The sequence below is a fragment of the Dicentrarchus labrax genome, unplaced genomic scaffold (assembly GCF_905237075.1).
Source record: "Dicentrarchus labrax unplaced genomic scaffold, dlabrax2021, whole genome shotgun sequence".
NCBI classification, from domain to species: Eukaryota; Metazoa; Chordata; class Actinopteri; family Moronidae; genus Dicentrarchus; species Dicentrarchus labrax.
Genome location: NW_026136712.1, coordinates 1,086,386 through 1,098,896, shown reverse-complemented (window position 1 = coordinate 1,098,896; position 12,511 = coordinate 1,086,386). Strand labels below are relative to the sequence as shown.

At 39.2% G+C, this 12,511-nt stretch overlaps 1 protein-coding gene across 1 annotated transcript; it reads left to right on the top strand.

The window, feature by feature from the left end:
• Positions 1–4,659: 4,659 nt before the first annotated feature.
• On the top strand, positions 4,660–12,046 carry hhex (hematopoietically expressed homeobox). Its single transcript, XM_051417172.1, has 4 exons — positions 4,660–5,352; positions 9,184–9,362; positions 10,749–10,799; positions 10,922–12,046. The coding sequence occupies exons 1-4, from the start codon at positions 4,935–4,937 to the stop codon at positions 11,186–11,188; spliced, it is 915 nt and encodes a 304-aa protein (XP_051273132.1). The 5' UTR covers positions 4,660–4,934; the 3' UTR covers positions 11,189–12,046.
• The last annotated feature ends 465 nt before the right edge of the window (positions 12,047–12,511 follow it).

Below are 12,511 nucleotides of genomic sequence, written 5' to 3'. Positions count from 1 at the left end.
CAGTCATTTAAACACAGGGCTTATAGACATGCAGGAGAGCTGGTGGAGTGATGGGCTGCCATGTAGCAGCACTTCAGGAGTTGGGCAACCTTTTGGTTTCCCAAGACCTTCCATTTCCCAAGACAGGTCCCTACAGACCGAGCTCCTGCCACCCATGTCATCAACAGATGGTTTAATGACCCCTCCTCTAGTGAGGTATCAGTTTATGATCTAATAACAGTGATGACAGTTTAACATCAAGTGCAACAAAGCTATGCAAAGCTGAATAAGGGAGCTGTCACTAAACACAGGCTGTACACACCCACACAGACTTGGGTAGAGGTACAATCGGTGTACAAAACACACATCTCTCCTGTGAGTCCAAAAACTGATGCAGTGGTCTCTGCTTCCTAAAATGTAAAACATTGGTGATATTTGGTCAGATTGTTTTAATGTTTAATCGTAATTGCAAATATTCCATGTTGGGGATGCTTGTCACATTCTCTTTAGGGTTGGTTGTCACATGGTAGTGATATTGAGTATTATTGTTCTTTATGTTATATAAGGATAAAAATTATAGGAATGATTGATGATGACCTTGAGGTGGGTGTGGTTCGAGGTTTCTGCCTCTTAAAAGGGTTTATTTTTCTTTGCCACTGTCACAAAATGCTTGCTCATGGTGGGAATTTTTGGGTCTCTGTTAATAATATAAGTACGGTCTAGGCCTGCTGTATTTTTAAAGTGTCCTGAGACAACTTCTGTTATGATTTGCTATTGACATCTCATAGGAGGGACACTTCAATATTCTGGAAATAATATGAGAAAAGATGCCACTTGGAGATACAAATATGGAACTTTTGTTTTGGCATTTCTCCACATTGGTGCAGAAAATGCTTGATATTAAGTATGTTTTTTATTCATCAAGGGCGCATGAAACACTTTAACATTTTATTTTAAATGTAGGTTCGAATTATAGCTTACTGTTCTTAATACCTTTATTTTGAAAACCGGAAGTGAATACGCTGTAAATTTAAGTGCTGCTGATTTGACCACGGAGATCGGAGTAACAGCTGGTTTGACCGCAGTTATCATATCACAGTCATTATCTCGAGATCTCGAATTAATTATATCGTTATCACAGGAAAACGGAGAAATAAAATGTATGAATGCATGGCCTTTTAGGGCTTCCGTAGTTTACATACATTCTATAGGATCATTTTATATAATCTTTGTTGTTCACAGCCAAGCAGCAAATGAAGGCCGCAAAGCTGCTCTCTTCTTATCAGCCGCTTGCACACGTTTGCACCTTTGACCTTTGCCATTATTTTGTGCCAAACAAAATACATTTTAAAAACAGAATTATGTTTTTGTATTGTATATGAACAGGTAACTGAGATGAAACAACTAGAGAAAATTATAATCTTGAAGGCTGGATTATAGTGTATTTTTGACATAATGATGTGGCCCGGATAGAGGGGGATGAAGGGCCGGAAATGGCTGCCGGCCCAGCAGTTTGAGATCCCTGACAAAGTAAAGTCACTCCATTCCTATCTGACACTTTAGGCTTCCAATACACATTAACATGGTGTCTATTAAAGGAACAGTAGTTTTTGAGGGATTTAAATGAGAGTAAAAAGTGTAACGACCAACCCTGTTCTCCCCTACCAGCATTTAACTCATTCATTGTTAGGGACTAAGTAGCATTCTGAATGTAAGATGACTCTTATATTCATATAATAGTAATAATAATAATAATGTTTTTATTATTTAGGTCAGTGGTTCCCCTTTTCTATCACTGTGTAAACTGACTAAGTGACATATTTTATTGATATTTCATATTATATTCAATGCATAAGAATAACAGTGGAGAACCACTGATACACTGTACAATGAACCCAAACAGTGAACACAATAACTGCAGGACGTTTGTGTAAAACCAGAGATTTGGATGAATTACCAGCAGATTATGATGTGAATATTACCTGGAGGTGAGTTTTCCTGATTTTTTAAATATTTGTATTATGTATCTTAAATTCTCTTAACAATCATACATACTGTAACTATCTACATATGTATATCTAAGTACTACTATGCATACTATTGTGGCAAACAACTTAATTTAGTTTTGTCACAACAATTAACAAAATACTGAGATAAAGGCCTACAGCATATCTTTTTTACATTTTCTTACACCTTAAAATGAAAAAGAAGAAGGCCCGCTGGGAAGCTTTGGCGACCACTAGTGGGGGTCCAGGCCCCCAGGTTGGGAACCACTGGTTTACGTTATTTACATACTTGCTGGTCAAATAATGTATGATATTTTATTACAAATAAAATGATTTACCCTATTTGTGGGTTTTTATTATTTGCCTGCGTTTGGGGTAGCTCTGTGTGAAGGTATAGACAGAAGGAGACACGGTCTGCAAAAAAACAAAAACAAAACAATATTCGAATAAATATATTTTTAAAAGTCGTGCAGGTAACACTGATAATGTGTCATTGAGATTTTTTAGTTATTAACTGTCACATATTTGGCGCCAGCGGCCAGTAGCAGCAGCCGGTTGAGCTGCCCAGCAGCCATCAATCCTTCCTGGACAGGAGTCTGACGCCGCGGGGAGCCGCCCGGATCAATGAGCTGCAATCATTGTCTCAGTCCAAATATTAGCCATTTGGTGATTTCTTTCATGTCTTCAAGGCTGCTCATATCCCTGTTTGCTCTCTGAGTCCACTTTATCTAAATTACAGCCGTTAGAAAGTTGACTTTAAAGTCGCATCAGAAAATCGAAGCATTGGATCCTAGCGCGCTGCAGCCTGACATCATTAATGAAGTCACCTGGCAAATACAGATCAAGATGGCCCCGGGCACGTGCAGCTGTGGCCCCCAGAGAGGCAGCTTTAACTGTGGAACAGAGAAGTTCTCGGTTATTGTTTAACACTTTGCGGAAACGCGTGTGAGGGGATAAACAGACACTTTAGTGAGCCATTAAAACCATTTGCATTTATAGTCATTATCGTAAGTGTATCACCTCCACCGCACTGATAGGCGGATTTCACAGGAAAACTCCAAACATTCAAATTATGAGTTAATCACTCGCCATTCAGTTGCACCGTTAGGGATGTGGATTGCAGTTGACTTGTACTACATTGTTAAAGATAACACTCAGAGCTGTTTGATGAGTGGGAGAGAAAGAGACATTTGACTGGCGAGTGGGCTGTGCGTAAAACCAGGGCCATCATCACATCGAGCTCAGCTCATATGGACTGTTTTTTCTTTGGGGGTTTAAGGTCCTGGAGGTTGGATTGGACATGTATGCTGGGTAGCCTATATATATATAAATATATATATGGCGGATTACAGTACTTTTTGATTGGAGATCAGATTTGGAGAAGAACTGTTAGTCCGAAATTGGAACTATAGTAAAGTGCCAACTGATCATAATGAAACCCAAATATTCATATTTTATTGATGTATTGATTTATTTAGTTTACAACAGCATGGCAGTGAGGGGCCACTTCATAGAAACAGACAGAAGTATAACATGTAAAATTCAGCATGTGTGTACACTTTAATTATGAGTTAATCACTCGCCATTCAGTTGCACCGTCTAGAGTGTAAAAATAAATGATAAAAGGAGTGGAGGAGTATGACTTTATGTTCCGTAGCTGTGGGTCCTAGGGACCCCTGAGTAAGAGCCTCCAGATGAAGTCCAAAGTACAGAAATCCTGATTCCGACCCTTTATTATTGAATATCTGCTGATACAGAGTGATACAAAAATATACCTTTCTCTATTTTCTCTCTTCTTTGTCATCTTTCTTCTTTGTGTTTTGTTTTTACATTATTAAAATTAACACTGCATTGTCAGGATGTTTGACTGTAGAATGGCTCGACTTTAAGAACCTGCATCATCATTTTGTTTTTATCTGTGTATAGCTGGGGGGCCCAATTGGCATAAGATTTGTTTTTTAGCAAAAAACAATTCAAAATGTATTCAATAATATATATAACATGAATCACTGTGTTGTGAATCATTTATGCTATTTATTTGTGAGGTAAAAATGCTGTTTGGATCCCTAATTATTTTTATAATCTGAGCACAGAGGGGAGAGTGACACTTCTAGTACCATTTTACTCTTAACAGGCCCTTGGTCAACCATTAAGTTTCAGTTTGGCCCTCCAGTGGATCTGCTTTGGCAGAAAGCTTTGGAGAGAATGTATACAGTTTCTTTTAACAAAACTGGTTCCACCAACAACAAAACTTGCAAAATACCAGATAGAAAGAGGCATAGTCTGTAATAAGTTATAACTCAGTTATAATAACTCACTCTGACAGGAGCCATCATGCTTAAAATGTATAATTAACTACAATAAATCATTTTTTTGCCGGTGCTTTCTAGTAAGAAAAATATGACGATATGGAAGTATTTTGTTGTTGCTGAAGTTGGCATTTAGCCTGCTATCAGCGCCATTATATCATTCCAACCATAGATTTGTCAGTTTGCTGGTTGACGCATGATTGGCTGTAGTGAAGTGATTCTCCTGAAATACTACTATCTCCTCTCTCCTATCATCTGATCACTCCGTGCGTCGATTGGAGCCGCCTGTGAGCCAATCAGAAACGGACGCCGGCCACCTGCAGGAAGTTGGCCGTCCACTTATCTCCTCCCTCCTCTGCCTGCAGCTAGATAACAGCCCCAGCAGTTGGATCAAGTACCAGCTAGCGCACCACCGCAAACTGATGGACACCAAAACACTCTAACGGTCTCCTCCACAGCCCCGAAAGACTCTCCTCAGTGGACGCACGTTTTCGCTGAAAGTTGCAGTAGATGCTCGGTAGTATGTGAAAAACGTCTTTAGAGATAGAGACGATAAAGAGGAAGGCTGTAGGGAGCGAGAGAAGAGGGACGCAGCCTTCCGTTAATTCACTTCCAGCGCGCAGAGACGGCAGAAGGCACCATGAGCGTCCCGCTTTACGCACCGACTCCCATCCAGCCGGCTCATCCGACACCCTTCTACATCGAGGACATTCTGGGGAGGACTGCCACCACAACCACCTCATCTCCCTCTTCCTCTTCTTCTTCTTCTTCTTCTTCTTCTTTTTCTTCTTCTTCCTCCTCCTCCTCCTCCTCCTGTTCCACTCCACTCATCCCCACACCGACCCTCCCGTCGCCCAACTCCTCCTTCACGAGCCTCATCTCGCCGTACCGGACGCCGATTTATGAACCCACACCGATCCATCCGGCGCTGTCCCACCACGCCGCTCTAACGTACGCCTCCGCCGGGACCTTCGCCGGCTCCATCTACCCGTTCCACCACCAGCACCACCGCTCCATGGGAGAGTACGCACAGGCGCTACTGAGGCATGACCCTCTCGGTGAGTTGGGCGAGTGTGCGTAAAACTCTTTGTACGTGTAGGATAATCGTTTACAATATATAAAAAACCTATAGTCGTGTTTCTTGTTCAGTGTGTGGAGAAGCTCCAGACGGTTGGCCTGCCAGTCTCTTGAGTGAATTCATGAGAAATCTTTCCACTTTTCATAAATCCATATTTTGCATCTTGCAATTTTTTTGTCACACTATCTTGTGCACATCACACAGTTTTGTGAAATGAAATGAACACCGTCCATCTGAGCGCAACAGATGATGTGGCAACAGATGACTTCTTTCTTACCCTTTGCATGAAAACTTCTCTGCCTTCGCGAGCTTCGTTTCAGCGCCAAACGAAACCATTTTTGCATAAGTATATCACGCTTGGCCATGCATGCATGTCGAACTCAACACATGTAGCCTACATAAACATTTCTGCATGATGCCCCGAGCACGCACACATGAGTCACGCTGTTATTGTGACAGCAGACATATTTGGGGCCACAATAGCAGCGGGCTTACACATTCAGTCTGCTGGTGGTGATAGGGGTAGGCGACGGTGGGGGGTGCATGGCAACCTTGACTCTTTTTCCTGACTCCCATTGTTCTGAAACATCAGAGGAGCAAGTCAGCCGGTGACTAAAACATAGCTGGGCTCTAAATCACTTGTTATTTCACTGCATTGTGTGTGTGTGTGTGTGTGTGTGTGTGTGTGTGTGTGTGTGTGTGTGTGTGTGTGTGTGCGTGCGCTTGTGTGTGTTTTCACATACTTATGAGCACCAAATGCCCCCATATAAGGAATACAATTATATTATAAATGCATGCAGGTCGGTTCTTTTTTGGTTATCGGTTCTTGCCTCTATGAACACTGAGGATTTGAGATGACTTACTTCAGTTCCGTCAGATCCACAGGGTCCACCATTACGCAGAGCTTTTTCTAGCCATCATGTCTGTCAGGTAGATGTTTTAGGAAATACAGACACTAAGATATTTCAGTTTGACGCAGTGGTGCACCTATAAAATATGTGACCCTAGCATTTCTAATGGGGCATGTACGGGGGAGGTATGGCGCATTGGCGGCTTTAAATCGTTGGTTACTAGAAGCTGTGAGTGGCGGTCCTCTTAAGCATAGTGTGACAAGCGGACCTTCTGACTGAACCAGCCGGGCCTTTTTCCGTTCATAGCGGAAGCCGTGAGCCTGTCGATAGGAGTAAATCTGGTTTCAGAAGCTGTTAAATGTTTTCCTGGCTCACCCCGGCCAGCCGCTTCCTCGGGAGCTCGCTGCACGCTGCTGATTATTTTATCGACATCCTCAATACAGACATATTCAGGAAACACTCGGCCTCTGATAGCCCGGGATCCGTTTTTCACATATTGTTGCACTTCCTCTGGCCCGGCCAGCGAGGATGTGGCTGACTTTCTTTATGGTCGGCGGCGAGAAGAAAATAAAGCAAACAGAGCAGCACATCAGGACCTAATGGGATCTTAGCAGAGGAGATAAAGGCTCATTTAGAGCAGTTTAAAGTAGGACAATAAAAAAAAGGAAAGCCTCAAGTGACATATAGCAGCGTGTTAAGTAAAAACAAACAAGTATGATCTATTATACATCATACAACAAACAAAAGCACAAATTAAAAATAGTAAAAATGAATATGCCCATAACAATACTCTATCTTATATAAAGGGCTATAAGCATTCACATTTTCTCCTCAGGCTGCTACAATTCTACAAGGAGTAAATAGAATGGAACATAGAAGCTGAATAACAGATCTGACCTACAGACCTACGGTTTAATTAAATCTGCTGAGTGTATTTGTAGCTTTGTATACTTTCTTGTAATATACAGAAACATGAATAGGAAATCCGCCTGTTTGGCAGGGGCAGATCTAGAGGGTATGTGGTGACAGCTGCCACCCCTAAGGAAAGGCCTCGCTACCCCAGTTTGGTGTCAGATTCTGACAAATTTAACACAATCATTTAAATTAATTAAAAAAATAACGCGTTAAACAATGGCTTAAATTCAATGACAAAAGCCATATATGTAACGAGTAATGACTTCAAATATCTTTATTTGGGGGCTTTTCTAATCAATAATTGATCTATGTTATTGTTTATGATTATATCAGCATTTCTGCCTCCATGCCACCATCTGGACACCCATGGATATTTCCGCCCATGCAAATTGGTTAAAAGAAATATAAAGTACTTTAAAGTCAGTAAAAAGAGATCTAAATGAAGAGGTCTACTGTAGGAGCAGGCTGCTATTCATTCAACCGAGGACTATGTTAGGCTTTCTTTCAATCAGAATCAACAATAGCAGCCTAATAATATCAACACATCTAGGACTTCAAAATGCTTAATGTTAGCTTAATAATTTAGGTTGGTCATTTAATATAATTAGCTTTATTGCAGCCTCCTATAAATCTGTTCTCTCATTAGCATATTGACGTTCTATAACTATAGCCAGTGGTGTAAGATAGTTATGACCAGGGGCGAATCTAGAGAAATATCCATAAGGTGTCCAGGGGGTGGCAGGGAGACTTTAAAGGGTGGCAGAAATATTTGCTGATTTAATCACAAACAATCACATATAATCAATATTTGATCTGAAAAGATATTTGCACACAAAAACATTACATTATTTCTGATTGTGTGTTATTAGTAAAGCACTAGAAATATCTGAAGGTGGCATTAGAATTCAGTACACTTTTTAATTTCTACTTTTTAATCTTCAGACATTTTTCTAAATACGTCTTTGTTCATTTAAATTAAGCCGATCACTGATTGTAAAATGTGGCCATAACAGATCATTAAATCATATGTATGTGTTAATCTATGTTTTTAACAAGTTATTTTAAAAAATGATGCAACTTAATGTGTTAAATTTGACAGCTGGACCCCTAGATCTGCCCCTGGTTAAGACTGACAATGTTTAAAATATTCATTTAATTTAATAGTTTTTTTAATAGTCTTATATAGAATACACATATCATTTTATTATAGAGGCTGCTATTGTAAAAAACAAAAAAACAAAAAAACGTTTTAATAAAAATGAAAGAGATTTTTGAGGGCATATGTATCTAATGGCAGCATTTTAATGCAATGTGACTTCTTTGAACACCTAACACATTGTTCTAACTGCGGGCACCCCCTGCTCCACAGCCCCTGTATTTACGCCCCTGGCTATGGCATAACTGTCTAAAGCAAGAACTGTGGAGCTAACATGTGAATTCTTTCAAGCAGACACTTTGCAAATAGTAGCCTAAATATCTCATCCACTAATGCTTCTGTGTTTTATCTTAATTCTCTTTTATTCTAGAGCTTTCCTTTCATTATGATATTTTTGTTTTGAGAACACAGCCTCTCTCATGGGATTAGCTAACTTCCTTTGGAACAGAGCAGCAATAAGGAGGTCTTTGACAACAGTTTCGACCACAACACATTTATATTGTGTCAGTGAGAGCAGAGGACATGAGTGTCTGTTGGTGGATGCCATCGCCTATAATCACACCGCAGAGCAGGAAGCACATGAAGCGGATATTTGGCCATAGTTTTCACTCTGTCACGACCTTCCTTAAAAGACAGCGTGCAGCAGGCAGGCCTGCAGCCTCTGCTATTGTTTGTTCCAGACCATTAACCGGAGAGGAAACCAGACTAAAAGAGCCCTGATTGCACTGCTCCAAATAAATCTGCTCAACAAGTACAACAATATACACTAATAACTGTTTATTAAACGCTTGTAGCTTTAATAATGTGCAATACATTTATTTTTCATCATATTTCCTCTATTTTTACTATTTTTAATTCATGAATAAATGATTTTACTCCTCCTCTGTAGGGAAACCTCTGCTGTGGACCCCCTTTATCCAGCGGCCCTTGCACAAAAGAAAGGGCGGTCAGGTCCGGTTCTCTAACGACCAGACGATCGAACTGGAGAAGAAGTTCGAGACGCAGAAGTACCTGTCACCTCCGGAGAGGAAGCGGCTGGCCAAGATGCTGCAGCTCAGTGAGAGACAGGTGAGCAGAGTTTCACTGGAGTCAGTTCAGTATTTCACAGCTCTGTCTGGGCGCTGTTCCACTCGGACATGTAGACTATATATATATAGGCTATATATACTGTAGTCTATATATATATACATCATTGTGTATTTTGTTCTACGCGCGGAGAAGATGGGGTTCGCATCTGGCGCGTGAAGCATAATAAGTTAATTAATGTATTTGAATGACTCAATATATGAACAGTGTTAACACTTTATATGTTACACTGTTATTATTTACATATTTACATCTAATAAAAACCGTCATATTGTCATCAACAATGTTCAAGTCTAAGTTTTGCAATTTATTTTTTTTATTTATTTGCACATTGTAGAGGATGGAAATGTCACTATTGTAAATCCTGGTGGAATATGGTCTAAATGTAAATGTTCAATCAACGGCTTCAAATAGTCGGTGATGTGGTCAATTTTGTACTTTTCACTGGTTTCACATAGTCGCTTTTTGTACGTCTTTTCAACGGAAAACGTTCACTGGGATTCCACCCAGAAATACTTCAAAATGTTTTATGTCAGCTTGTTAATTGAGGTCGGTTTGAAATATTTGTAACATCGATTAATCAGATGACTCCCCATTTTGTATGCGCAGGCCCACAGGCGTCATACAGTGGACATTGTCAAAGGTTTACTGTTGCTGAGTGGATTCATATTAGCCTTTAAATCGGTGGACCACACTGCCTATAGATGTCACGACAGCTCGCAAAAATTCTTTAGAAATGTAAAAATGTATCTCTTCACTTTGGCCTATATCACTTCCTGCATGACTGGATTAAGTTGACCTTATCTTATTTTTTAGGTTTATTATTATTATTATTATTATTATTATTATTATTATTATTATTATCGGTATTTACTTAGATTTTATTTAGTTACCTTAATTATTCAATTTAATCACATATCTGTCTCTGTCTGTTTGTATTAGATTTTGTGGAAGACGATAAAGAAAATGTTAAAAACTAGTAATGACAGAAACTCTTTTATGCTGAACCTCTTTTACAATGTTATATTTCACTTGATCTTTTCTCTGTTTCTCTCTTTTACTGTATTCTCATTATTATTATTATTCAGTGGGTTTTCCATCCTCCTCATTTTTATCTCATTTTTACTATTATTATCAAGTGGACTTTATTCTCTATCTTATTTTACATTATTTGTGGCATCCATTTTTTATGTTCATTCGATGTGAGACACTCAGCACTTTTATTTATTTGTTGTATGAGATGCATTTGTCATTAAATTTGTAGTTGTGTCTATATTCTCTGCGTGCTGCTGTTTCTTCAACTCTAATATTTGATTGTAATCAATCTCACAGGAGGAGCATGAATTTATTTTCCATTTTGTCTTTCAGGTTAAAACCTGGTTCCAAAATCGACGAGCGAAGTGGCGAAGACTAAAACAGGTGAGAAGTTTTCACTGTCACATTAGAAATTGTTCCTTTTATTTCTCATTGAATTATTATTATTGAATTATTATTAACGAACCATATAGCCTACTAATTTCACATAATTCAATCTCCACCAGGAAAACCCTCAGGGAAGTAAGAGGGACGTGGAGGAAGACAACTCTGCCGGGAGGAATCATAAAGGAGATGAGCTGACCGAGCCTTCCGGGATTCAGAGCCCGAAGCACAGACACACAGTCCCGGCCTCCGAGCAGGCGCAGACGGGCCGCTGCGTGAGCACCATGTCCCCGCAGCAGCCCCACACAGAGCTGGACTCTGACGTGTCAGACGATTCAGACCAGGAGCTGGACATAGAGGACGACGCCGAGTTCACACTGAACCCCTAGTTCTGAACCACACACGGGCTCCACTGATACTGGATCCAGTCGGACAATAATTAGGAGCTGGATGATGGAGATCACAGGACCTTCATTGGGGCTGTTTCACCCAGAATGACAGACAGGATGACAGACTGGTTCCTGATGTTATATTTTGGTAACATTTCATCTTCCAGCGCCTTTCACACAGGATTTTCATCTCTATTTTACATGTGTCTTTTTGTATATAATGCATAGTACTCTGTTGTATTTGTGTTGAGTGTTTCTGCTCTACAGCAGGGGCGGATCTGGAGGGGTGGCATATGGTGGCACCTGCCACCTATTAGCGACCTCAGCTGTCAACCCAGTTTAGGGTCAAATTATGTCAAATTTAACTCATTAATTCAGTAATTAAAGTAAGTAATTAATTATTAACATAGCTGTTAAAAAACTTTTTTAATTAATTGTATTATCAGTTAAGTCCACATTTTAGAAAAAAGAAGTCTAAAATTTCTAAAGATTTGGAAATGTGTTGATTTTTAATGTTACCTTTAGATATTTCTGTTCCGTGCTTTACTAATGTGCCACAATACTGTTTTTGAGTTTAAATATCTTCATTTGGGGGCTTTTCTAAACAAATACTGATATATGTGATTGTTTGCGATTAAATCAGCATATATTTCTGCCACCCTCTGGATACCCCATGAATATTTATCTAGATCCACCCATCCTCTGCAGATAAGTCTCTCCTGTACTTTGTGTGGATGTAAAATGCTCTTATGGGCCGCTGCCCTAAAATGTGATATTCCATTAAATAATCAATGTAGCGCATTGTAATGATGTTTTGTTTGGTAATATCTAATAAACTATTTTTGTTGTAAGAATAAATGTGTCACTTTTTTGGTGTAGCTCATACAGAAGACAATTAGGGCAACATACAAAATATAGTTCTGAGTTTAGAGTAAAAGCAAAAACTTTAATTCTGAGATGAAAGTAAAAAATAAAATAAAATAATCTGAATTCTGAGGCTAAAGTAAAAACAGTTTAAAAGAAAATAGTTTAAAGTCAGAACTCAAATACATTTTTCAAAATAACTATTTTCCCTTTACTGTAATAGTAATAGTAAATCTACAGCAATTAAATACAAGCAACCTAAATACAGCATTATAAAACGGTTCCTTACGAGTAAAAACTGCATTTCAAATTTGACTTGAGAGTTCACTCTTAAAGTATCAAAAGCAAAGTTAAAATGTATGAAGGATTCATATTACTGACATTAAGTTCAAGCTGTATCTCATTTTAAGTCTATAAAATGCATCAGTGTCTATGAGCTTATCATACATTGTGGATGAG

Coding starts and splice junctions, on each gene's coding strand:
- hhex (XM_051417172.1), top strand. CDS start 4,935: ATGAGCGTCCCGCTTTACGCACCGACTCCCATCCAGCCGGCTCATCCG. Junction 9,363..10,748: donor TGCAGCTCAGTGAGAGACAG/GTGAGCAGAGTT, acceptor TTTGTCTTTCAG/GTTAAAACCTGGTTCCAAAA. Junction 10,800..10,921: donor AGTGGCGAAGACTAAAACAG/GTGAGAAGTTTT, acceptor AATCTCCACCAG/GAAAACCCTCAGGGAAGTAA.